The 21,542-nt window shown below is 47.1% G+C and overlaps 11 protein-coding genes across 11 annotated transcripts; 5 read left to right on the top strand and 6 right to left on the bottom strand.

Annotated features, from left to right (window-relative positions):
* Positions 1–73: 73 nt before the first annotated feature.
* N7509_014028 (FAD-dependent oxidoreductase) lies at positions 74–1,955 on the bottom strand (the record flags this gene model as incomplete). The annotated part of the gene is made up of 3 exons (XM_056638665.1): positions 74–1,048; positions 1,109–1,638; positions 1,697–1,955. The coding sequence occupies 3 exons, from the start codon at positions 1,953–1,955 to the stop codon at positions 74–76; spliced, it is 1,764 nt and encodes a 587-aa protein (XP_056480654.1).
* Positions 1,956–2,522: 567 nt separating this feature from the next.
* On the bottom strand, positions 2,523–2,978 carry N7509_014027 (uncharacterized protein; the record flags this gene model as incomplete). Its single annotated transcript, XM_056638664.1, has 1 exon — positions 2,523–2,978. One exon carries the CDS (start codon positions 2,976–2,978, stop codon positions 2,523–2,525), a length of 456 nt encoding a protein of 151 aa, XP_056480653.1.
* A 194-nt stretch (positions 2,979–3,172) lies between these two features.
* On the bottom strand, positions 3,173–3,505 carry N7509_014026 (uncharacterized protein; the record flags this gene model as incomplete). The annotated part of the gene is made up of 1 exon (XM_056638663.1): positions 3,173–3,505. The coding sequence occupies one exon, from the start codon at positions 3,503–3,505 to the stop codon at positions 3,173–3,175; it is 333 nt and encodes a 110-aa protein (XP_056480652.1).
* Positions 3,506–3,616: 111 nt separating this feature from the next.
* On the bottom strand, positions 3,617–4,435 carry N7509_014025 (uncharacterized protein; the record flags this gene model as incomplete). Its single annotated transcript, XM_056638662.1, has 1 exon — positions 3,617–4,435. The coding sequence occupies one exon, from the start codon at positions 4,433–4,435 to the stop codon at positions 3,617–3,619; it is 819 nt and encodes a 272-aa protein (XP_056480651.1).
* Positions 4,436–5,457: 1,022 nt separating this feature from the next.
* N7509_014024 (LysM peptidoglycan-binding domain-containing protein) lies at positions 5,458–6,256 on the top strand (the record flags this gene model as incomplete). The annotated part of the gene is made up of 3 exons (XM_056638661.1): positions 5,458–5,920; positions 5,973–6,001; positions 6,059–6,256. The coding sequence occupies 3 exons, from the start codon at positions 5,458–5,460 to the stop codon at positions 6,254–6,256; spliced, it is 690 nt and encodes a 229-aa protein (XP_056480650.1).
* Positions 6,257–6,880: 624 nt separating this feature from the next.
* N7509_014023 (uncharacterized protein) lies at positions 6,881–8,198 on the top strand (the record flags this gene model as incomplete). The annotated part of the gene is made up of 7 exons (XM_056638660.1): positions 6,881–6,938; positions 7,062–7,250; positions 7,306–7,325; positions 7,392–7,428; positions 7,486–7,553; positions 7,637–7,709; positions 7,762–8,198. The coding sequence occupies 7 exons, from the start codon at positions 6,881–6,883 to the stop codon at positions 8,196–8,198; spliced, it is 882 nt and encodes a 293-aa protein (XP_056480649.1).
* A 1,264-nt stretch (positions 8,199–9,462) lies between these two features.
* N7509_014022 (bZIP transcription factor) lies at positions 9,463–11,059 on the top strand (the record flags this gene model as incomplete). Its single annotated transcript, XM_056638659.1, has 3 exons — positions 9,463–10,066; positions 10,128–10,698; positions 10,813–11,059. The coding sequence occupies 3 exons, from the start codon at positions 9,463–9,465 to the stop codon at positions 11,057–11,059; spliced, it is 1,422 nt and encodes a 473-aa protein (XP_056480648.1).
* Positions 11,060–11,300: 241 nt separating this feature from the next.
* Positions 11,301–13,292, bottom strand: N7509_014021 (uncharacterized protein; the record flags this gene model as incomplete). The annotated part of the gene is made up of 5 exons (XM_056638658.1): positions 11,301–11,683; positions 11,748–12,208; positions 12,262–12,758; positions 12,811–13,084; positions 13,144–13,292. 5 exons carry the CDS (start codon positions 13,290–13,292, stop codon positions 11,301–11,303), a joined length of 1,764 nt encoding a protein of 587 aa, XP_056480647.1.
* Positions 13,293–15,135: 1,843 nt separating this feature from the next.
* N7509_014020 (retrograde regulation protein 2) lies at positions 15,136–17,131 on the top strand (the record flags this gene model as incomplete). Its single annotated transcript, XM_056638657.1, has 7 exons — positions 15,136–15,222; positions 15,290–15,371; positions 15,453–15,521; positions 15,594–15,846; positions 15,933–16,379; positions 16,436–16,518; positions 16,599–17,131. The coding sequence occupies 7 exons, from the start codon at positions 15,136–15,138 to the stop codon at positions 17,129–17,131; spliced, it is 1,554 nt and encodes a 517-aa protein (XP_056480646.1).
* Positions 17,132–18,133: 1,002 nt separating this feature from the next.
* N7509_014019 (uncharacterized protein) lies at positions 18,134–19,975 on the bottom strand (the record flags this gene model as incomplete). The annotated part of the gene is made up of 1 exon (XM_056638656.1): positions 18,134–19,975. The coding sequence occupies one exon, from the start codon at positions 19,973–19,975 to the stop codon at positions 18,134–18,136; it is 1,842 nt and encodes a 613-aa protein (XP_056480645.1).
* Positions 19,976–20,360: 385 nt separating this feature from the next.
* Positions 20,361–21,188, top strand: N7509_014018 (GPALPP motifs-containing protein 1; the record flags this gene model as incomplete). The annotated part of the gene is made up of 1 exon (XM_056638655.1): positions 20,361–21,188. The coding sequence occupies one exon, from the start codon at positions 20,361–20,363 to the stop codon at positions 21,186–21,188; it is 828 nt and encodes a 275-aa protein (XP_056480644.1).
* Between the last annotated feature and the right edge of the window lie 354 nt (positions 21,189–21,542).

Genomic DNA, 21,542 nt, shown 5'->3' with positions numbered 1-21,542 from the left:
ATTAGGTTCCCTCAGCACTATGTATACCCATATCCTGTGATCCAACATTTGCCTCTAATTTAAGAATCAAGGTTCAAGATCTGTTCAATCGACATAGCCCATCATTGTCCCAATCTTCACTACCAACCCCTTTCCGAACAATGAACAGATCATTCGGATCCCTTGATGCCTTGATAGATCGCAAGCGTGGGTAATTCTCACCCCAAAACGATTGTTGAAATCCAACTTCATCAGCATCGGCTTCATTCACATAGACACCCATTTTGCCATGCTCAAGTGATCTGAACATAGGCACCTCGCGACGCGTGATATTAGCGGTTTTGGCATCCTGCTCTTCAAATGTCATATCTGCGCTCACCAACCGCGTGAAAATGACATGGACCATGGTATCTCTCCAGGCTGGATTCAGTGCGGATGCGATATTGCGATTCTTGGAAACTTGGCCTCCTGTTAGGATTATTCCCGCAACTGCCTCGCCCGGGTCATAGTTAAGACTTGACATGGCACGCGTCAGTCGTGTGGAATTGTCTGATTTGATGAAATCTCGTGACACCAGTTGAGATCCTAAGCGCATTCCTGTCCCGGTTGTATCGCTACCAGCCAAGACTGTGGAATACATGCTGGACATTGAAGGATACGTAACCATACCGAACGATGGTTCGAATCCGATCACTTGTTTCAAATCCGATAGCAAAGGAGAGAAAAGTTCTTTAACAGTGGTTAGGTCTGTTTGGTTGACGAATGCGATGGCGGACATAAATGCGGACACGTTTTGTGTGCTGGAAACTGGATTTATTGGCACCATTCCGTAGTATCCCGAGCCACCATGATCGTTGAGTCGAAGGATATGTTTTTGAAATGCTCCGACTCCGTCCCAGAACGCGGTACCCGGGTCCATGGTGTAGTTCAGTGTCGCGTATATCAAGGGGTAATCAGGGTAGACTTTAACAGTGGCGCTTACGACCACTCCAAAAGAGCCTCCACCACCACCTCTCAATGCGAAGAACAGATCAGAGTTCTGATATGCGTTGGCGAATACAAGTGATCCCTGTTGATATATCAGTAACGAAGCATGTCGCGAAGAGGTCAAGTCCCCATTTGAGCTTACATCTGCCAACACAACTTGAAACTCAAGCACATTATCACTCGCCATTCCATGGAGCCATCCTAGGAAGGAATGTCCTCCACCTTGGATATATCCACCGGCAACACCAACTGTGTTGAATGTCCCTCCCACTGCCATCAAGCCTTTGGACCCCAAAAATGCGTACATCTCACCCAATTGAACGCCAGCGCCAACAGTTACAGCCTTCACACCATCCGGACGAGTTGACATCGGTGGGACCGTGGGAACAAATTCGTTGGAAATAGACATGCTCTTCATGAAGTGCGTCAGAATTTGCAAAGATTTCGGCGAAGATGACCGGCCAAGAAAGTCATGACCAGTGTTTTTTATGACAAGCTTGATATTATGGCGCGTCACGAAATTGACAATGGTTTGAATGTGTTGAGCATTTCGTACTTCAGCTGAGAAGAGCGATAATCGGCCTTGTTCGCATGGGTCCGACCGTGGGGACTCCGTATAGCATTTCTCATCGGCTGCTGGCCATGTTTCCCAGTTTTCCCATTGAAGCGCACCTGAATTGGTAGTTAGTAAGAAATTGGCTGAAACTGATGGGTTTATTGGGGGTCCAACCCGGATGCAAGGATCGATAGGTAGAATTATATGTATTTGTTTGTACAACGCTACATGCAGAAGCGTTGAAATTGGGGTCGTGACAAGACCTTGCGAGTGGTTTCACTGTGACCAAATTCCCTCCGATAGAATTATTAAGGGCAGCCCATTGACCCTCGGTTGGCCAGCAGGGTTGGTCGGGTTGACATCGACATGATCTCGGGTCTGCCGCAAACCCAATGGCGGCAAAGAGGCCAATGCACAATAACCTTGGCTTCATGGTGGCGGATAGCTTAAAACCCAAAGATTAAAGATTTACGATAAGGAATATTATTGGGTTCTCGTATTAAAAGGTAAGAGGGGCTGTTCAAGTTTGTTTTGATCTGCCGAGGAATGTGCACCAAGCGTACTAGTATTGCATACCTCAGCCTCCTTATCATGATGGATCTACAAGAGGCACGGGCCACATGCTGTGACCACAGTCGAAGCTGACTGCAAAAAAGAAGCTATTGTGATATGAGGCTGGTGCAGACCAGAACGACGCGCGCATTTGAAATTACTATTTGTTCCCGAGATATCTTCTCAATATTCCCGAGTCTGAAATCCTACTAGTAACTTCCAACTTTGCTCATCTTGAATTTTCCTCCCGGGCTACACATGGAATCCACTCCAGGTGAAATATATAATTGCTCGGGCAGTACTATTAACTGCCCGAATAGGTACTAGCACACAAAGGGTTCTGGGGTTAATGAGGGCAGTGTTCAAGTTGTCAATTTCTCACACAAGCATGATGATATTTAATCTACCTGGTAGCGCCCGGCGTCATATTTTGTTGAAAACCTTGGAATCAAGTATGATAAATACCCCACTTCACTGGCTGTTGCTTAATGTTGCCATTGCAATCCATATCACCCTTCGCTCCCACCCTGCCATCACTATCCCCAAATCGCTTGGCTGCCTCATTGATAATATCAATCACATCCTGCCCGTCAACAACAAAGTTCGCATTCCCGTTCACCTTGGTAGCCTCCACGCAAAACGCACAAGTACCATACCAGAGAAGCTCACGTTGTGTCACAATCTCAGTGGTATACTCATCGTCGATGTCTCCCTCAATATTCTTGATGATTTGAAGACAGTCTTCGACCAAAGGTGATCCACCACTGGTATCGTTCTCAAACGTTGAGTCCCCACATGTATCCTTGCCCGTTAGAACATCGCATGGCCAGTTTTCAGTCCCGCCCTTCTTCGCCTTGTCCCAGGATCTGAAGGCACGCTCCGGGCTACAGACTGGGATACGCATGATTTTGATGGCATTCTGGAATGGTTAAAACGTCCCGTTACTGGTGGCCATAATACCAAATATGTGTTTGCTGTCATAACTCTTGTCACAGAGTTGCATGGCCAGGGTCGGGGTTGACACAGTGAGATCGCCCAAATCATCTTGGAAGAGCTTCAAGGCGGAGTTGGAGATGTCTTGGTTCAGCAGACTTTGGCCTATATAGAGACCGATGGTAGCCTGGCCAGATTGTCCGTAAATAAAGAAGGGCCTATCCGTGGCTCCATGGCCATTTTCAGCATAGTGACGAAGTTGTCTGACGAGAGACCGAATCCTCGAATCCCCGAATCCGCAAGACCAAACTCTTCCTTCCACCAGCCCACCTCGAACTCAACATCAACAGAATTTCCGGCAGCAACCTTTACGGCCGAAGCGGGCATTTGGGAGAAGTCAGGACCGAAAGATGAACAAGCGTAAAACTTGTGGTTCTTAGTCTTGTCATCGACTGGGTCGGATAGTGAAAACTCATAGAATATATGGTACGCAATCATTTAGAATTTGGTATATACTGTTCAAAATACACGGAAGCAGATACTCAAGGAATAAAGATGGTACAGTGATTCAAGGAACGCCATCACCAGATAACCATTGTAGAAACACAATCAGACAAGGAAGAACCCCAAAGCCCCAACTGCGGCGAGCAAGCATGATATGCCAGCGACAGCTAGTTGATGCGCCGCATTATTTTTATCCTCCGGGCAATCGGATGGTCGATCTATCCCTTTGCATAGGTCGGATTTCAAAGAGGCCTCCATGCTTGCCACAATTGTCTTGTCGATATGGACTCGACAAGGATCCGGCGTGGGTGTTGGGGTGGATGACGCCACGACCGCGCAAGTGTCGTTGGTGTAATCACCGCCAGACCATGTCACCCACATCGGGACTTCCATAGTTTTGTCTGTCACATTGATCGCCATGCCGTATTCCTCCGGGCATGTCTTCTTGGCTGTTGCAGCAACAAGATCCACCTTAGGGGCTGAACTTTGAAGAGTGAACCAGGTGGACCAAGTAGAAGAGTTGTTGATCATATCGGCACTGAGAGGATGACTTTCAAAGGCGTCCTCATCGCAACTTTGCCAGCTTAGGCTCCACCTCACCCTCCAGCGTCCCTCTTCCTTGAAATAACCGTAGTAGTGATATGCGTAGAAGGTGTCCTGCCCAATCCAGTTGGTCCATCTTAAATCATGAATCCGGGTGCGAGAGTTATTCGCATTATCCAAATCCCAAAACGTATAGGTAATTTCAGGATTCAGATATCGGGCGCGCTCGGCATTCTGGAAAGCAAAAACAATAGGAAACCATTCCGTCGGTGAATATGTCTCATTGCGGGGGAAAACGAGGTCCACTTCCAGGATGTCAGAAGCGTTTATTATGGTGCCTATGCACAAAGCGAGCAGCCAGCTCGTTTGGTAAAAGCGCATTTTATGGGCAGGTTGGACTTTCAAGAGTCGCGAGGGCCGGGAAGTTGAAGAGGAGGGAGACAATTCGCAGATTCTCTCAAGTCGATGAGCTTGCGAGGATAGATTCCAATTTGGCAATGAAGGGCGAAGGAAAAATGCAAAAAATAGGGGGCTATACGCCACATGAGGCGAACCGAATGTTAGCAGGCATTGGAAGAACGGGTGAGACGCTCATTTTCTAGGCTGCATAAGTTCGCGCCTTGGCGGCTCATGGGCAATCTTGCCACAGGGTCGAGGACCCTGAATGTTTGTCCCTCCACAAAGAAGTTCCGAGAGGGGCGGAATCTAGGTCCCCAATCAAGGCTTGGCTAAGGCTTGGCATTAGGTAGTGTGGCCAGTAAATTGCAGCGTCAAACTGCCCAGGAGGTAGTCAACATCGCTAAGCAGTAGGTACATACAAGCTCGCCTTTAAGTTCTGGTATTGGTTCGCTTAAAATCTTTCCTTGTCAGATGTACGACCCTGCGGCTCCTGCCGGCTCAACTATAACATTTTCCGTCCGAACTTGTAACTATACCCAAGCTTCGTACTGATGCCCCTTCCAGGCTATCTACAGTCTTCGATTTAGCCACCAATGACTTGCGCGTTGTGAGATCCACCGGCACCATCTGGAAATGTAGCAATGCGCCAGACGATTCAGAGCTTGACTAACCTCAAAGTAGCTGGGTAACAATCAACAAAGTACGCTAACTTTGGAAGACTACTATACACACTAGAGAGAAGGGCATTCGCTCTCGGAACTTTTGATGTGTTAATACCCTCAGGGCTAATAGCTACTAGTAGTATTAGGGCCACAAAAGATGTTATATAAACCTTCCAGGAAGATGCACAGAGATTGAATTCAAAAAAAAGTTTCGGAAGTCAAATATTCTTTTGCCCACTTGCGGAGTTCCTATTAGGACATCAGTATGTGACTCTCGATTTACTAAGGAAACATTATCTGACGTTTTTACTACCTATATAGCTCAAAACCAAGCCCAGCACAATGCGCCTCACAGCTACTCTTGCCGCCGGAGCAATCCCAGCTACGACTGCGGCTCTGACCCCCCGCGCTGTTGACTGCGATTTTTCCACCACTGCTGATGCCGGGGATACATGCTCGAGCTTTGCTAGCAACTGGGGACTATCGGTTGACAATCTTAAGCAGCTGAATCCTGGTATCTCCTGCCCTGATCTTGATGCCAGCAAGTCATACTGTGTTATAGGCACTGTCACGGAGGAACGATCCAGCACCACTTCCACTTCCACGACAACGAAACCAACCACAACCAGCAAGTCTACCACCACCACAGTGACTGCCCCCAGCAACAGCCCCACCATGCCCGGAGTTGCAAGCAATTGTGATGGATTCTACCAGGTCTCATCCGGCGATCAGTGCGACACCATTGCCGCGAAATACGGTATCTCAGAAGCTCAGTTCAAGAGCTGGAACAGCCAGGTCGACACCAGTAGGTCTTCGGTACTTCTTTTTACCCAAATAGCAGACTCTAATCTCTATAGGATGTTCCAACCTCTGGCTGGACTATTACGTTTGCGTGCATGTTCCAGGTGCAACAACCACCTCGGCGCCTCAGCCAACAGCTTAGCCTGCGGGTCCTACACCACAGATGCCCGGTATCGTCAGTAACTGCAAGAAATACCACCTGATCGCGGATGGCGATAGCTGTTATTCGATCAATACAGCTGCAAAGATCACTTTGGCCCAGCCCCGCACCTGGAATACCCAGGTTGACGCATCGTGCAGCAACCTGTGGCTAGGATACTATGTCTGTGTTGGCGTTTAAACTAGTTGTTATCTAGGTTACGGCATACCGCAGTTGATTCGGTCGAGGTCTTGAGTAATATTCTGGGCATATCGACAGATTCGATGGGACTTGGAGCAACGTAAGCATGTGGGTTTACCATCGTCGCATTTCACGTGTCTTTCTCTGCAAGTCAGGCCTTGATGTGCATGTGAGCTCTCGCTTAAGGGCCTTCGGATTTGACTGAGCAGGCTATCAGCTTATCATCCTGTTCTGGTTCTCAATCCACGTGCCCGTGAGGGTCTGATACGTCGACGACGATGCCCCTATTCGCTAGTCTCCGTCGTTGACATCTGCCGTGGGTTGCCGACGGCATTCATTGCGGTGGATGGTGGATTCGTTGGACGCCGCCCCCAATTAATAATTTAAGTAGGGGTTTGATATTACGCCTTCCCCCCCCGCGCGCCCTGATTAGTCATTCTCAAAAACACAGTCAACAGCCTCCTTGATTATATATGAAATTTTTTTAAAAAAATTGTAATTAAATACCAGATATAACATTCCTTTACAAAGTGAAATATAGAACTTTTGAGAAAAGTTATCATAAGCACAGACGAAGTTTGTATTGGCTGGTTGACTCGTGTCCCTGGGAGTCTTGACGTCACTATGCTTCCAGTCTTTGACATTAAACACGCCTATCTTGATCGCATTTTCATGGCAAGCGGTGGCCTTTTTGCCTTTGTCCAGAAAGTAGACCGCCTCTAGAACTTTAAGCCGAATGCTGAAGCGTTTCCTAAAATCCCCACCTTCCTTAAAAACGGAGACAGCATAACTAATGTCTTTACAGTTCTCATGTCGCAAGAGCCAGCTGCTCCGCCACCGCCAGGCGTTATACCGGATTTCGACAACCCATCGGGAGGCATTCACCTGTGGCTGATAGTGACACAGTTAATTTGCCTTCCTGTTGTCGCATGCTTTGTTATAACGAGGCTGTATGTCAAACTATTCAAGCAGCATGTGTTTTACGCTGAGGACTGTAAGCCGCTGCCCGGACTAGTTATCTGACATTGCCGTATGCTAATTGAGTTTAGGGATGTGTTTAATATCTTGGGTACGAGGGCTTCGCAGACAGAGGTAATGTATTAGTAAGTTCATCATGCTGACTGTAATAATTTAGCTCCTAGCAACAACATGGTTTTCTCTTCAAATTGTTTGTACGTCTCGGAAAATACATCTGGTTACAATAGATATTGACGTTTATCTCTCTTCAGCGGCATATGGGGGTGGAGGATACCATCAATGGGATGTTCGGAAGAATGATATGGTTCTGTTTTTGAAAGTAGGTTAACCAATATATACAAGAGAAGTTTCATTCAACTAACTTCGTGCTACGACCTCTTATATAATAAATGTTCTATACAGCCCGCTTATATTTACAGTCAAATTGTCGATTTTATTTATGCTCGCACGACTATTTTCCCCATATCGGAGATTGGTCACGTTTATATACATATTCATTGCGGTACTGGCGGCATACACTATCGCAGCATTGGTGGTGAAGACCCGCATCTGCAACCCTATTAAAGCCTTTTGGCTTGGTGTCGAAGCTACTAATGGGACGTGTCTCGATGTCCTGAAGGTCTTCCTTGCCGACACAACTTTCAGTGTAATTACTGACTTGATTATATTTGCTCTGCCGATGGTAGTGATTCCAGTGCTTCACCTGCCCCTTATGAATAAGCTTAGAGTTATTGCTCTTTTGGCAGCAGGTGGTCTGGTGTGCATTGTGACAATTGTCCGGCTGGTATGGGTGATCTCATATCAAAACTCACTTGATACAACATGGACAACCAAACGGACGGATCTTGTCACCTGTGCCGAGATTACAATTGGGATCATCTGTGCCTGTCTTCCAAGTGTGTACTTCTTTTTGAGCCAGCACTTCTCTTTTCGCTCCCTGCGAGGCAGCGAGGGTGGATCGTGACTTCAAGAACCCACAAATCTATTGTTCTAATTTTCTTCAACTTGGAATCTATACCAGGGGATATCCTTAATATTGCCTCTGAACTACTGCCACTTTTTGGGTAGAATACTGCTCATATTTTTGCTTCGCAACTGTACAGGGCAAGTAGTTGTGTTCCAGGTCGCCATCCCTACATATTTAAATACTAGTTAATACCTTACATACAGTAGTATTACGGTATTGAGGGCTTAGATTAGTATTCATAGAGTATTTACCTACTAACGGATAATAAAATAAGCAAGGCAGGAACGCACAGATATATATACACCACCACCACTACTATCTTTTTCTTCTTCTTTAAGTCCTTTAGATATTTACCCTTCCAAGGTTCTAGAGCCTTTTGGCAATACAATGTATTTTGCCCTTGGCTTCTTAGGCTACAATATACTTTAATATCAATAAATTACCTTACTAACCTACAGTACTAACCTACAGCTTTTCACTATTCTAAGGTTATAATTACAATGTGTTTTAGCCTTGGCCCTTTAGTATCACAATACTTTCTAGTATTATAATATATTTTGGCCCTGGCTTTTTAGCCTACAATATACTGCAATAGCAATAAAGAACCTTACTAACCTACAGTACTAATCTATAGTCTTTTACTATTACAATTACAATTATAATTACAACGCATTTTGGCCTTGGCCCTTTGGCATCATAACTTGTTTTGGCCTTGGTCCTTTAGCATCGCAATGCGTTGTAGCCCTGGTGTTTTGGCCCTAGTGTTTTGGTCCAGTAGTAGTAAGTAGTAGTTAGTAGCTGATTAGTACTATATTATTAATACTTCTACACCTACAGGATACCCTAAATACCTTAAGTAGGCAAATACCGTATTTGAAAAAATGCTTGGAAAAACTCGGCATTCTAGTGACTATCATGTTCTAGCTGAATACCGTATTTATAAAGTATTTATAGCGTATTTAAATATACCCTGGGGGCGGGAAAGGTTGGAAGTTGTCAGGAACAGAGGCGCGGGAAGCTGGATTGATGCCTGAGGCCGCGAGGCCTCAAGGGTGGTGAGGGTTGCGATAATGTGGTCCTGGCAAAGCTTTATGTGACGATTCGGAGTTTAGTATAAAATCAAATGGCACAACTCCAAGGGCGTCATTAATGCCGGCCAGATGTAAAGAAACCTCGTCGAATGAAGGGCACATTATGCGCTGACTCAGCACACCTGTAGACTTCCTCTCCTCCTCGTTCCACCAACCGAACAATTTGCAAGATGTCGAGTCCCGATTTCGATGCCAACCTACAGGCCAATGATGACTCTAGAGGCAAAAGAGTGTCGCGTAGAACTTCACGCCTCACTTCTCAGCAGGTCCAACACAAAAGAGACCTAGATCGAGCCTCACAGCAAGCGTATCGGCAACGGGTAAAATCTCGGATCAAAAATCTGGAAGATGAACTGGCTCATGTCAAGGCAAACAGTGGAAACGGTCACCAAACTTTGCTCCACGAGATTCAATCTCTCAGGGACGAAAACAGACGCCTCCAGGCGCGTCTAGAGAGTATTCGACAGTTAGCCGACGGGGGGCTCTACCAAACACGCGATGATACTGGATTGGTATCATCTGGCCAGCCCGAACCCTCGGCCGAGGCACGATCGCTTCCCCAGACGGGCCTTGCTTTCGTGCTACAACCGAACTCTCCGCCACGCGATGGCGTTGAACGCGCAGACAGGTTGGACATCAACAGAAATGCCGATGATTTCCGGCCGCAGAATGAATATATGACCACTGCCTCCCATGAAGCTGACGCTCCATCACCGTCACGCGCCACCACTCAAGATCATGATATTTCGATACGCTTCCCCACCCATAATGCCTGTACTCCTGGAGGAGGTAGATTTGCCCACTATCATTTCCCAGTCACGAGTCTGACTCACAGGCCAATTCTTAGATTCCAATGTCCCCACCTCATCGCGCGATTTCACCAACGAAGCTGGCTTACCATTACTCACGACGCACGAAACACCCCCACCAGCTGTACATTCACCGCATGAATTTAAGCTCCCCGCAAGCATTGAACCCGTCATGCCCAAGCACATACCGGGGATCTATCCAATTGAAAAAATAATTCTAAACTTTATAGCCTCTCGGCGGACATTGGCTGCTAGAGGACTCCCGGCAGGTGCTTTATTAGGACCCGATTACCCATTGGTACAGGGATTTGTGAACCCAGAGAACATCAGAGGGGTTCATCCTACCTGCCAAACCCTAACAGAGATCCTCCTAACATTTAGAGATGTTGCCCTTCCTGAAAAGCTTGCATTTATGTTTGTTATGTTCCGCACGTTGAGGGTACGTATCTATACCTGGATGCCTTCACGTCAGCTAACGGGTAAAAAGTGGCAGCTGTCATCCTCAAGATTCGACTACGAACAAATGCCGAGGTGGCTGCGGCCGACCGCCCTACAAATAACAGTCCCCCACTCTGCATGGATAGACAATATACCATGGTGAGCATCGCCATCCTTAAGCGGAAAAGAATTCAATCTGAATGGACCACCGCTATGGGACCAAATCTTCCAAAACTGACATGCGAGAATTCATTTGTCTAACGTCTATTTCAGGCCCCAGATGCGGGATGCATTGATCGAAAGTCCTTCAAGATACCCATACTCAACCTTTTCCGCACTTTATTCGCCAAATGTCACTGTCAATTGGCCTTACGACCCAATGGATGCCGTAAAGGAGGTTGAAAATGGAATGATCCTCAACCCGATATTTGAGAAGCACATTCGACGGTTAAAGAATTGGAAATTGTCTAGTCGTTTTGAAGAATACCTACCAGGGTTAGCCGAGGAGATCCATCGGTGATAATTTGGCTCGGTGTAAAGTTGGAAACAAAATGCCTATCTGGTTAATGTACCAAATCAGACGCGTTTTGTAATGTCAACCTCGTGGACTATATTGTTGCAAAGAATGGTGTATTTCATGTCACACATGTGAACAAGAGATTTGTCACATTGAATCCATGTTAAATAAAGGTCTGTCTTAGGCTTCGCCATGAGAGAACACCCTGATTCCGTCATAGATAACTCCTTCCGGCATGTATGGATCAGAATCTAATTGAGTCCAGGACACGGTCAGATTGCCAAAAGTCAGCTCTTTCGATGCCTGCCTTCGGCGCGACTTCAAGCTGCGTACTTGTTGGATAGCTTTTGTTGGCATTGCTGCTGAATGCAAATTGTGGAACCAACCGAACTGGGGAATTCACGAAATCCCCAAGCACACCATAGTTATGCCAATGCGGCGCACTCGGCAGTTTCATGTTATTTGGATCATCAGTACGAATAAAAGATGACAGGTATGCACGGAACTCGACAGCAATAGCGCACTCGAAGTCTTTCATTGAAGCGAGGGGCGTGCTGAGGTAGCTGTTATCCGAGCTGTGTGTGGCCGGGGCGAGTGGATAAATTCCACTGTAGTTTGTACCAACGGCTAATATTGCACTCCGTTAACTTCTGGTGAATAAAGCTCGTCCCATCGGGGCAAGGGTACTTACGAGGCGCATTGAAGCGGTATGTCCAGATATTCGTCGACCCGTGCGCTTCGCTCATCCACCTACCGACCATACGCTCTGAGCCAAAGATTCCGGCATCTCCGAAAAGGCCGAAGGCCATCCAGTATGCTTTAAAGACATCCAGGAAGAAATTGTCGGGTGACACTGAGCCGTAACTTCCATTTACCGGATAGAATGAGGCAATTTCAAAAACTTGGGAATCGGTGAGATTGGTAAGCCTATTAGTGCTGGGATCGAGTTTTGTCGTATTTTGTGGTGTCGGATTCTCTTGCGTGGCATTCGTATAGCCGTTGAAACCTTCATCAGACGTACTACCAGCAATAGTAGGCACGTTGGCGGTCTTTCCCTCCTCAAAGAGGCGCGTAACAGAGTCCGTCAACGTCACGCCATCGATTGTTGGTCCAAAACTTCCTTGATACCCGAATACCTTGCCCGCGAAGACCCTGGTCCAATTAGTTTAGTGATTATCGACCAGCATAAAAAGATCGGTACCTACCCCTCTTTTCCCAGTACGCTTGAGAAGGTCTGGAATGTATCAACGAGAACAGGCACGGAAACGTTTCGAAAGCAGGCCAGCTGCTCAGTACCTGTGCAATTGAGTTCTTCGGCCAATGCAGCATTGCGGAGTTTTAATTCTTCGGTATTGAACATTGGCTCTCGCTGAGAGGAGCGCAATATGGCTTTTTGGAATGCTCCTTTTCTATCACCGTTATATAAACCTAATTGGGCTGCGATCGCCCATCCCCCACCAGATTGGCCCATAATGGTAATGTCATGGGGGTTGCCACCGAATGCGGCTATGTTCTTCTTGACCCATTCCATGGCCATGCGTTGGTCTAAAAGACCAGCATTCGCCGATGGAAGGCCATGATGATTCATAAATCCAAGCATTCCAAGACGATAGTTCATGTTCACTGCGATGAAGCCTTGATCTTGGGCAACCCAGTCCCCAAAATCATCTTGGGACCCATCTCCAAATATGAGTCCACCACCCTGCGGGAGGGTTAATTGACAGCCTCAGCTTAAAGCACATGTATCGACTTACATGAACATAGACAAGGACTGAAAGATTGTCTCCGCGCTTTGCCTTGGTTGGCTTCCATACGTACAACTTGAGACAATCCTCTGTTCCGGGTGAGCCTGGGCCAAGATAAGCATTGTGAACCCCATACGGGGCAAGCGTAAACTGGACACAGCGCTCAGGATCAGTGGTTGCATTCATTACCTCCTGACTTTGTAGAGGTAGCGGACCGGGAGGCATAAAACGTAGCTCTCCAAGAGGAGGTTCGGCATATGGAATTCCTTTCCAGGATTGAACACTATGTCACGATTGCATCAATATTCGAATGGCTTAACAAAAGCAATGGCTATCACCCACGTTCCATTGTTTTGAAGAACTCCCCTGTAGGTACCTGAAGCACCAAGGTTGACAATCGGATTCACATAGTCACCGCTGATATGACCTGTCCTCTTTAGCGCAACCGCAGGGGTGGCAAGGAACAGAAATAAATTGAAAAGCCAATGCATTATTGTAACCTCTGTGGATGAGTTCAGAAATTCGAATCTGCATTGGAGAACTTCCGTTTTGATTCAACCCTTGAGCCTTTTATCTTCCCAACTCCAAAACTCTATAGGAGTCTAGCTAACTGAAAGGAGATACTTCGGAGAACACAGTATATACCATACAATGATATACTACTACTATTAATTCACCAGGAATGTCTGAGTTAGGAACCTAATACCGGTATTACAAATTACCCACATGAACTTTCAGGAAATTGGGAGTAATAGAGTCAATTCTATAGGTTACAAATGACAAATTACAATTTATGTTTAGGACTTTCGATTTCAATTCCACGCTGATGCTTTCTTCGCTCGTCAAATGTTAAGTCCCAGAGCATTTCAACTTAGTAAGTGGAGGTATCTCGGAGCATAGAGCTATTGGCTACTATATTATGTCATTCAAATGTTGCGCCAAGGATACCTGGCTTTTCGGAACCCGTATACGAGCCCCATAAATTAGTGATGGGTGGCGGAGCAGCAGAAGCGCAGAGTGATTTCCGTGGAATTTACGAGTCCGTCTCTGCTGGAGATTCCGTGGGAATTGCCTAGTGAGGCCAATATTGACTATTGCTTAAAATTAAAGTTCCTCTGATTAATTTCAACTGGTAGCAAGAAAACTTACCTTGACACCCGGAGGATTCATATTTCCCCCCCAAAATTATTGAATGATAGTACGGAGTAGTGTTAATAAATTTTCATAGAGCTCATTCAGATCGGAATGTAAAATCATATTCAGTGGAGGCCCGAAATAAACCATGCCACTGATGAATGGTCCTTATTAAATTAAGACCATGAACAGCAATTAAATGATGCTACATAAATAACGAACCAATGAACCAAGACGGCTACTCGTACTACTCGTCATGAACTTGAATTCTGATGTTCTCACAGTAAGGCAACTCACCGACTGTCGCTGCTCCGCGTTAACCTGTCAGTGTCACAAGGCGTGGGAAACTGCTTACCTCCATTGATAAGATTCTATACTTCCTAGTTCTCGAAAAGCTTACATGAGCCTACTCTCAGACTTTCTTAGCTAAAATTATCATGACTTGGCTAATCTCAGACAGCCCAGCGCTTTTAAGCTAAACTTTGTTATAGATGGATCCCACTCCTACCATCTACCAACACCAATGTTGCGCTGAAATCGCTATTCCAGGTAGCCAAGCACACAACTGGCGTGCCTAGAAATGGCCCAAGAAGTAGATTCAATTACCCGGAAAAGAGAGAAACCACAACTTCAAGTTTTTGGCACATCGTGGAGCCAAATACATTTCTCCAATCAATTTTATATCTTTGATATGCGACTAGTTTATCACCAATTGCTGCGTACACTTATTTTTCATCAACCTGGCCCTTCTTGTGATCACAAGCTCTACACAATCCCCATAGTCATCATATACGCTCAGTTGTACTTTCACGATATCAGGCGTCATGGAGAAAAGGCTCAGAAAAGATGAACAACCCAGGTGAAACAAAAATATACCAAGAGGTGCCTCCTTTCATCCGATGCGGGGGAAAGTTTCCGCGGATTTACAATCCCGGGCGACACGAGCACAGCCATCAACTCTCGATAGTATCAAGCCACAGAAGTGGTAGTTGTTACTTTTCATTTCTGGGGTACTGACGCGGACCCTTTGGAGCTTGTGTGGGGTAGAGGAGTGGCATTTTTGGCCTGGAATCTGGGGTAATATTATATTAAGAACGCATTTCCTTGTATTTTGTCCATCCCTATCCGGTCGCTTCTGCTCCGAAATCCGATTCTAGTCACAATCCCTGCCTAACGCGGTAAACCAGGTCAGCTCTCGTCATGGCTAGCACAACAGATAAAGATGCCATAAAAAGCGAGGTCAACAACTTTGAGCATACTCCTTCAAATGGAGAGATTGAGACGGCGGTATGTACGCTGTTGATCAATCATCGATTGCATACTAGAGAGAGAAAGTTTTAAGACTCATCTTCAGGGGTCGACATACGAAACTGTCGTCGTTGGGCGTACCTTGCGTAAGGTCGACTGGCGACTGCTGCCAGTACTGACAGTTCTTTGTACGTTTCGCCCCTTCAATCCCCTGACAGTGCCTACATAAATCTTCATTTCGAGGGCTAAAGAATTCAATATGACTGCAGATTTGCTTGCCTTTATCGATCGTGGAAACATTGGAAATGCCAAGGTTGCAGGCATGAACACAGATCTGGGTATGTTCTACTAGTAATTTACCGACTGTGAAACGCAATGTAACCGAGCTAATCCAATCTTAACTTCTACAGGACTCACCTCAAAGCAATACAACATTGCGCTCACCGTTTTCTTCTTCCCCTATTCCATATTCGAAGTACCAAGTAACATAGTGCTCAAGATAATGCGCCCGAGCCTTTGGATCTGTATCATCGTCTTCAGCTGGGGAATTGTCATGACTTGCCAAGGTCTCGTCAAGAATTACGACCATCTTATCGTGACTCGAGTTCTCCTGGGAGTTTGCGAGGCAGGGTTCTTCCCAGCTGCCAATTACCTACTAACAACGTAAGTCATCCTTCTACGCCAGCTTTCAAAACTAGAACCCAGCCAGTTGGTCAAGGTGATAAAGCTCACATGAAATTTTGGCTAAGGTGGTATTGCCGCTTCGAGCTTCAAACTCGCATTGCTGTATTCTTTTCTGCGGCTTCACTTGCTGGTGCCTTCTCCGGGCTACTAGCTTTTGCTATTGAAAAAATGGATGGGGTCGGGGGATATGCAGGATGGCGCTGGATTTTCATTCTTGAAGGCGCAGCAACAGTCCTCATTGCTTCGACACTTCCATGGACGCTGCCTGACTCGCCAAATACCGCCTCATTCTTAAATTCAAGGGAGAGGGAAATCATCATCACACGGCTGGAGCAGGATACTGGAACGTCATCCGGCATAGTAACGAACACTGAAAAGTTTCAATGGAAGCATAGTAAGCTGTCCGGATTCTTCCCTTGCAGAAATGCATATTCTAATGTCATTCCTCCAGTCAAAGAGGCTCTTCTTGAGTGGAAGATATACGTGGCGACAATAGTCTTTTGGGGTAGCGCGTAAGTCTGATCCCGATCGGATTTACTCTTATTATTATGAGGCTGAGCTATAGCAGGATACCCGTATACGCCTTCACTTACAGTGCACCTTCTATCATTCTCGAGCTTGGCTATTCATCGGCTAATGCGCAGCTCCTAAGTAGGTATCACGCACTTGCTGCTCACAATACCTCAACCTTTCATGTTTACGCAATATTGGAGCTCTAACAAACCTTATAGCTGTTCCAATATATCTTGTTGGGGTCGTCAGTACTGTACTTTTTGCTCGCCTGTCTGACCGATCGGCCACTCGTTGGAAGTTCATCATAATTCCGTTCATCATCGCGGCATGTGGCTTCATCGCCTTACTCGCGATACCGCACCCACGTTTCCCTGGCCTAACCTATGCTATGTTGTTTTGTATTCCGGCTGGATGCTATCCACCATTGGTCGGAGTTATGGCATGGTCAGCCAATAATCTCTCACCAAGCTGGAAGCGCGCAGTTGGCGTAGCTATCTTGACTTCGGTCGGTAACCTGGGAGGCGCGATTGGGTCAAACATTTTCATGGAGAGTCAGAAGCCCACCTATCATATTGGCTACGCCATTAGTCTTACGATCGTGGTGCTTGCAATTATCAGCACATTGGGTCTTAAGACTGCGTGGAAACGCCTCAACGACCAGCGAAGTCTTATTTCAGAAGAAGAAGTAAGACAACAGTATACAGAGGATGAGCTGCTTGATTTGGGAGATAAATCGCCTCTTTATCGGTAAGTCTAGTCTACTACTCTTTCATGCCATTCTTGGTTTGTTTTGGGGCGTTGTCCTTCTGACCTCTGGTGTGCACAGATACGTTACCTAGCTCGACTTGGTTGAGATACCCTCAAGGTTTACACTAAGGTGGTGTGAAAACGAATTTCTGGAGCATGCAGTCCACCGATGCTGTAGTATTGGAGGATCGGGCTCCGAGTCTGCCATCATTACTCCTCCATACGTCTGAAAACACCATATCTACAAACACTCAATGACTAGAGAAGGGCTCCAAGTCCACAAAAATCATCCCCATTTCTTCACCAGAGCCTCTATATGTCAAAGTCACATTCCACATAGTCGAAACGATTTTTGGGCCTCTGTCTGCCTCAAATAAAGCACCCCTTGAGACTTCACATATCCAAAGGCGTTTTCCTTTTTCGCTTCGGGGATACATGAGGATCACACCAAAACTAGAGTATAAGTGATCTCATCTAAGTGAAACGCAACACTCCCCCATTTGAGATCACTACAGTTGAGACCAAATCCTCTAGCTGAGGATAAGAAATTCTGCGCGGAACGGCCTAGCAGAAAATCAATGTCACAATTCACATGTAACGAAGCTGGCCTTTGCTTCAGATCCTTGGTCGGCTAAGGGATTCCCTTATAAGGGTAACATTACATTACCATTACTATGCTTTATTTTACTCTGGATGCCATGTGTCAGGTGGCAGCAGGTTCTAGTGGTACTTAAGCTGAATAATGCTTTGCTAATTAAAAAAAGCTTAATACCCCACAGTGGAAACTATAGTAAATGCTTATAAGATTCTCTATGTTCTACCTTCATCGTCATCATCATCATTATCATCGACATCGTCATCATCGTATATAAGCGCTGGTGTATGTAGGCAAGATATGAAGCGCCGGGTATGGATGCTTGCAAAAACAGAAAACGTCACCCGAAAAGAAAACCGGAAAAAGAGCAAAGAAAAGAAAGCATCGAAATCGGGAGATCCTGGTTCGGACCTAGAAGGCCCAGCTCCCACGTCTTTCTGGAACACCAACACCCCACTTCTTCTCCTCGACCATATTAGGTTGTTGCCGGGCCCATTCCTGAATATACAAGCGAAGAGCCTTCCATCGGGTACAAGCGACGGCGAATTCGTTCTCGGGCGCCATCACATACCCCTTTGCATCCGTGTGGAGATCGTCTTGTCTCATGTCGTCGACTGGGATACCCGAGATCTTGCTCAATTCATGGTCGTAGTATCGTGCCACGCAGGGGTATCCGAGGGATAGATAATTATAGATCTGCGTGACGAATTCGTCGTTGAATTCATCTTCGATAGAACTGACCGTATTCAGGTTGAGATTGAGATTGAGGCCGAGGCCCGGGCTCGAACTGGGGACACTACGAGGAGCGGAGCGAGCCGGGTGTCCTTGTTCTTCTCTTCGAGCTGCGCGGGCATGGGCATGGGCGTCTGGGGAAGAGCTCTGGGTGTGACTGGGGTTGGGGCTGGGGCTGAGGCTCGGAGGTATTTCATCCCGTATCATTGGAGTCATGATCCCAGTCATGATTTGAGAGCCGCGGTTATTGGTTGATTCTTCATCCTTTTGACATGTGCCCATCCACAGACCGGATCCTCGCCCGTTATCTGGCCGGCTTGGCCCGCACCAGAGGGCACCGCAGTCGGTACATGGATTTGATTCGCTCTGGCTGCCATTGTTCTTGGAGAATGACCCTATCGGAGATAGACTTTGTGGTAGGATGATATCTCCTCCTAGCATTGGAGGGGTTGGACCCAAGCGCTTTGGTTCGGAAAGTTTGAGGTCCGGTTTCCGCCGTCTGGTCATTACTCTCGAGCGTTGTTCTGCTTCTTCCTTGTGATGACGCAGGTGCTCGAGTTCCCACGTTAGATCTGCTGAAGATTGTCTCCGAGACTTGAGATGGTGCTTTGGTGGGTACATCCAATTCTCCTCTTCATCTGAATTTCTTGACGGTGCCTCGTCATCGATGGCGAAGTGATCAAAGTGCTGATAGACCTGTTCATTGGGAAACGCAGCTAGTGCCTGGTCTTTCAATTGTTGTTCGGCAGAGCGTGCAGCGAGCGAAAGCAGGTAATCGGAAAACTCGCCAGAATCACCACTTTCTTGGAGTGTGTCTCCAGTACTATTGTCCTGTTGAAACTTGGCGGTTTTAGTGGGCCGTTTTTTGGGGGACGTGGACACCGATCGAGACTCAGAAGCAGTGTCTGATTCCTCGCTGCTGTCGGACGCGATGGAAGGGAGCTCTGGCACTCGAAAGGAATGCCTTCGAGACTGGTCTTGTCGGCGGAGAAGGTTTGCATATGAGAACTTCGACTCGATTGGATGGGGAATGGCACGGTTCGGGGTTAGCCGTGCTGGTGAACGGGATCGCTCTGGTTGAAGACCGAGATGTCCCACTGGAGCTCTTGCATTGTACCGGTTAGGAGGTTGATCGGGGTCCACGGAGCGACGTTCCGTTTCAATGATCTCTGGTGTAAACCTTCTAGGCTTGGTTGAGCTTGAACCTGCACTGCTAGTCCTCGTTGTGGTCTCGATAGGTTCAGGAAGGAACCTTCTTCGAGGTGGGGGTGGGTTGTCCTTGACGTTCTCCTTCTGCTGCGGTGATGATGGAGCTTCATTGGGTGCGGCGGGGTTGGCGGTGGAGGTGGGGGTAGATGGTACTTGGGAGCTTCGGGATGTTGTCTCGATAGGTTGAGCTAGAAACCTGCGTGGAGCTTTGCAGATAGGTTCCTCGGAGGATTGATTTGTGTGTACTTGTTCTGTTTGTTGTTGTGGATCGGTGGGCTCCGAGCTATCAGTTGACCGCTGTTGTATGGCCATATCCGAAAGTGGTTGCGAGTGAGTAGACAGACAACCCATATTCAGTATATGGAGGGAGTCAGAGAGGCAGCAGAAGAAGTCAGGATCATATCCCACAAGATTCGAGATTCCTGACTTCCCCGAGAGTGCGGGGAGGAGGAAGTCAAGAGGATCTCCCGGTGAAGGAAAACAAAAACGGGGAGAAATCGGAAGGCGTCGCCGGGTCCCATGACATCACCTGATCAGAGATAAGATAAGACCCAGTCACGGGACTGGCTTACCTAAGGACCTTACGTAAGGACATCCTCTGGCGATATCAAACTTGCGATATACACAACCCTGTCGATATACACAACCCTGTCGATATACACTTCTCTGTCGACATCTGTCACACTGTGACTCTGCGATGGACAAAAGGAAACTCTCTCCTGAGAGTGCTGGTGCTGACCCTGCTGAGATCCCCCCCAAACGACGAGTCCTCGGCCCTTCCCTCCCTCCACCCACCGATCCAACCTCCAATTCAAATTCAGATGCTGCCAGTGGCAGTGATAGCGATGACAGCGACGATGACTTTGGTCCCAGTTTACCACCTCCCGCCGGTCAATCAATCGCTGCTCCAGCTACCTCCACTTCATTAGCCCAAGCGAATGCCCCCGCCAAGGAGCAAAAACCAGAGACGCAACGAGATGACTGGATGCTTCATCCACCAGAGAACAGCGACTGGGCCTCCAAAATCGACCCAACACAGCTACGGAATCGCAAATTCCAAACTGGAAAATCAGCTCGCTCGGCAACAGCGGGATCAAAAGGTCTAGATGCCGCATGGGTGGAAACGCCAGAGGAGAAATTGAGGCGATTGGAGGACCAAGTCATGGGTGTCGGAGCCCCGTCTAGCGGAACAACACAACCATCGGCCAGCAATCCCAATGCGGCCAAGGATAAGGAAATGGAGGAGAAGATCAAAAAATACAATGTGAGTTTCCTACCTGCATTCACCCAACTTCCTAAGCGTGGTGTGCTAATTTGTCCCCCGCAGGATCGTGCTACAAAAAAGACTCGACTGGAAAAGTCAGAAAGTAAGCGCAAAGAAGAGGAGGATGACCCGAGTACACGCGCATTCGACCGTGAGAAGGACATGGCTGTTTCCTCCAAGATCTCGAATGCGCAACGCCGAGAGATGGTGAGCAAAGCTAGTGACTACAGCTCAAGGTTCAGCAAGGGCAGCTATCTATGACGTTTCTATATACCCAATCCTAGTACTTCGATACCCCAAAACGCACAAATCGCCAGTCAAACAATCAACCCCAGGACTACTGTGAATCCAAGTGGTACACATGCACATCGTCAGCTCATCATGAACTCGGAAGCTCTCTCCAGAAGGGAACCCTCCTTCCCCCCCCCTCCTAGAGTAGAGTGTATCATAATAAAAAGGAAATACAAGAATTATAGCGAGTAGACCGTCATTTGAAAATGAAATCCGGCCATATCCATATCAGGGATAAGCACATTTCCATCAAAAGTGCTGCTCCAACTCGGAGTTCCCCTGATTATCTCAGATACACAATGGGCCCACCAACTTGAGGTCCAT

The sequence above is a fragment of the Penicillium cosmopolitanum genome, assembly GCF_028827165.1.
Source record: "Penicillium cosmopolitanum strain IBT 29677 chromosome Unknown utg000013l:1.0-859999.0:1.0-860633.0, whole genome shotgun sequence".
Lineage (NCBI taxonomy): Eukaryota > Fungi > Ascomycota > Eurotiomycetes > Eurotiales > Aspergillaceae > Penicillium > Penicillium cosmopolitanum.
The sequence above is the reverse complement of the archived record's forward strand: the minus strand, read 5'-3'. Positions and strand labels throughout refer to the sequence as shown.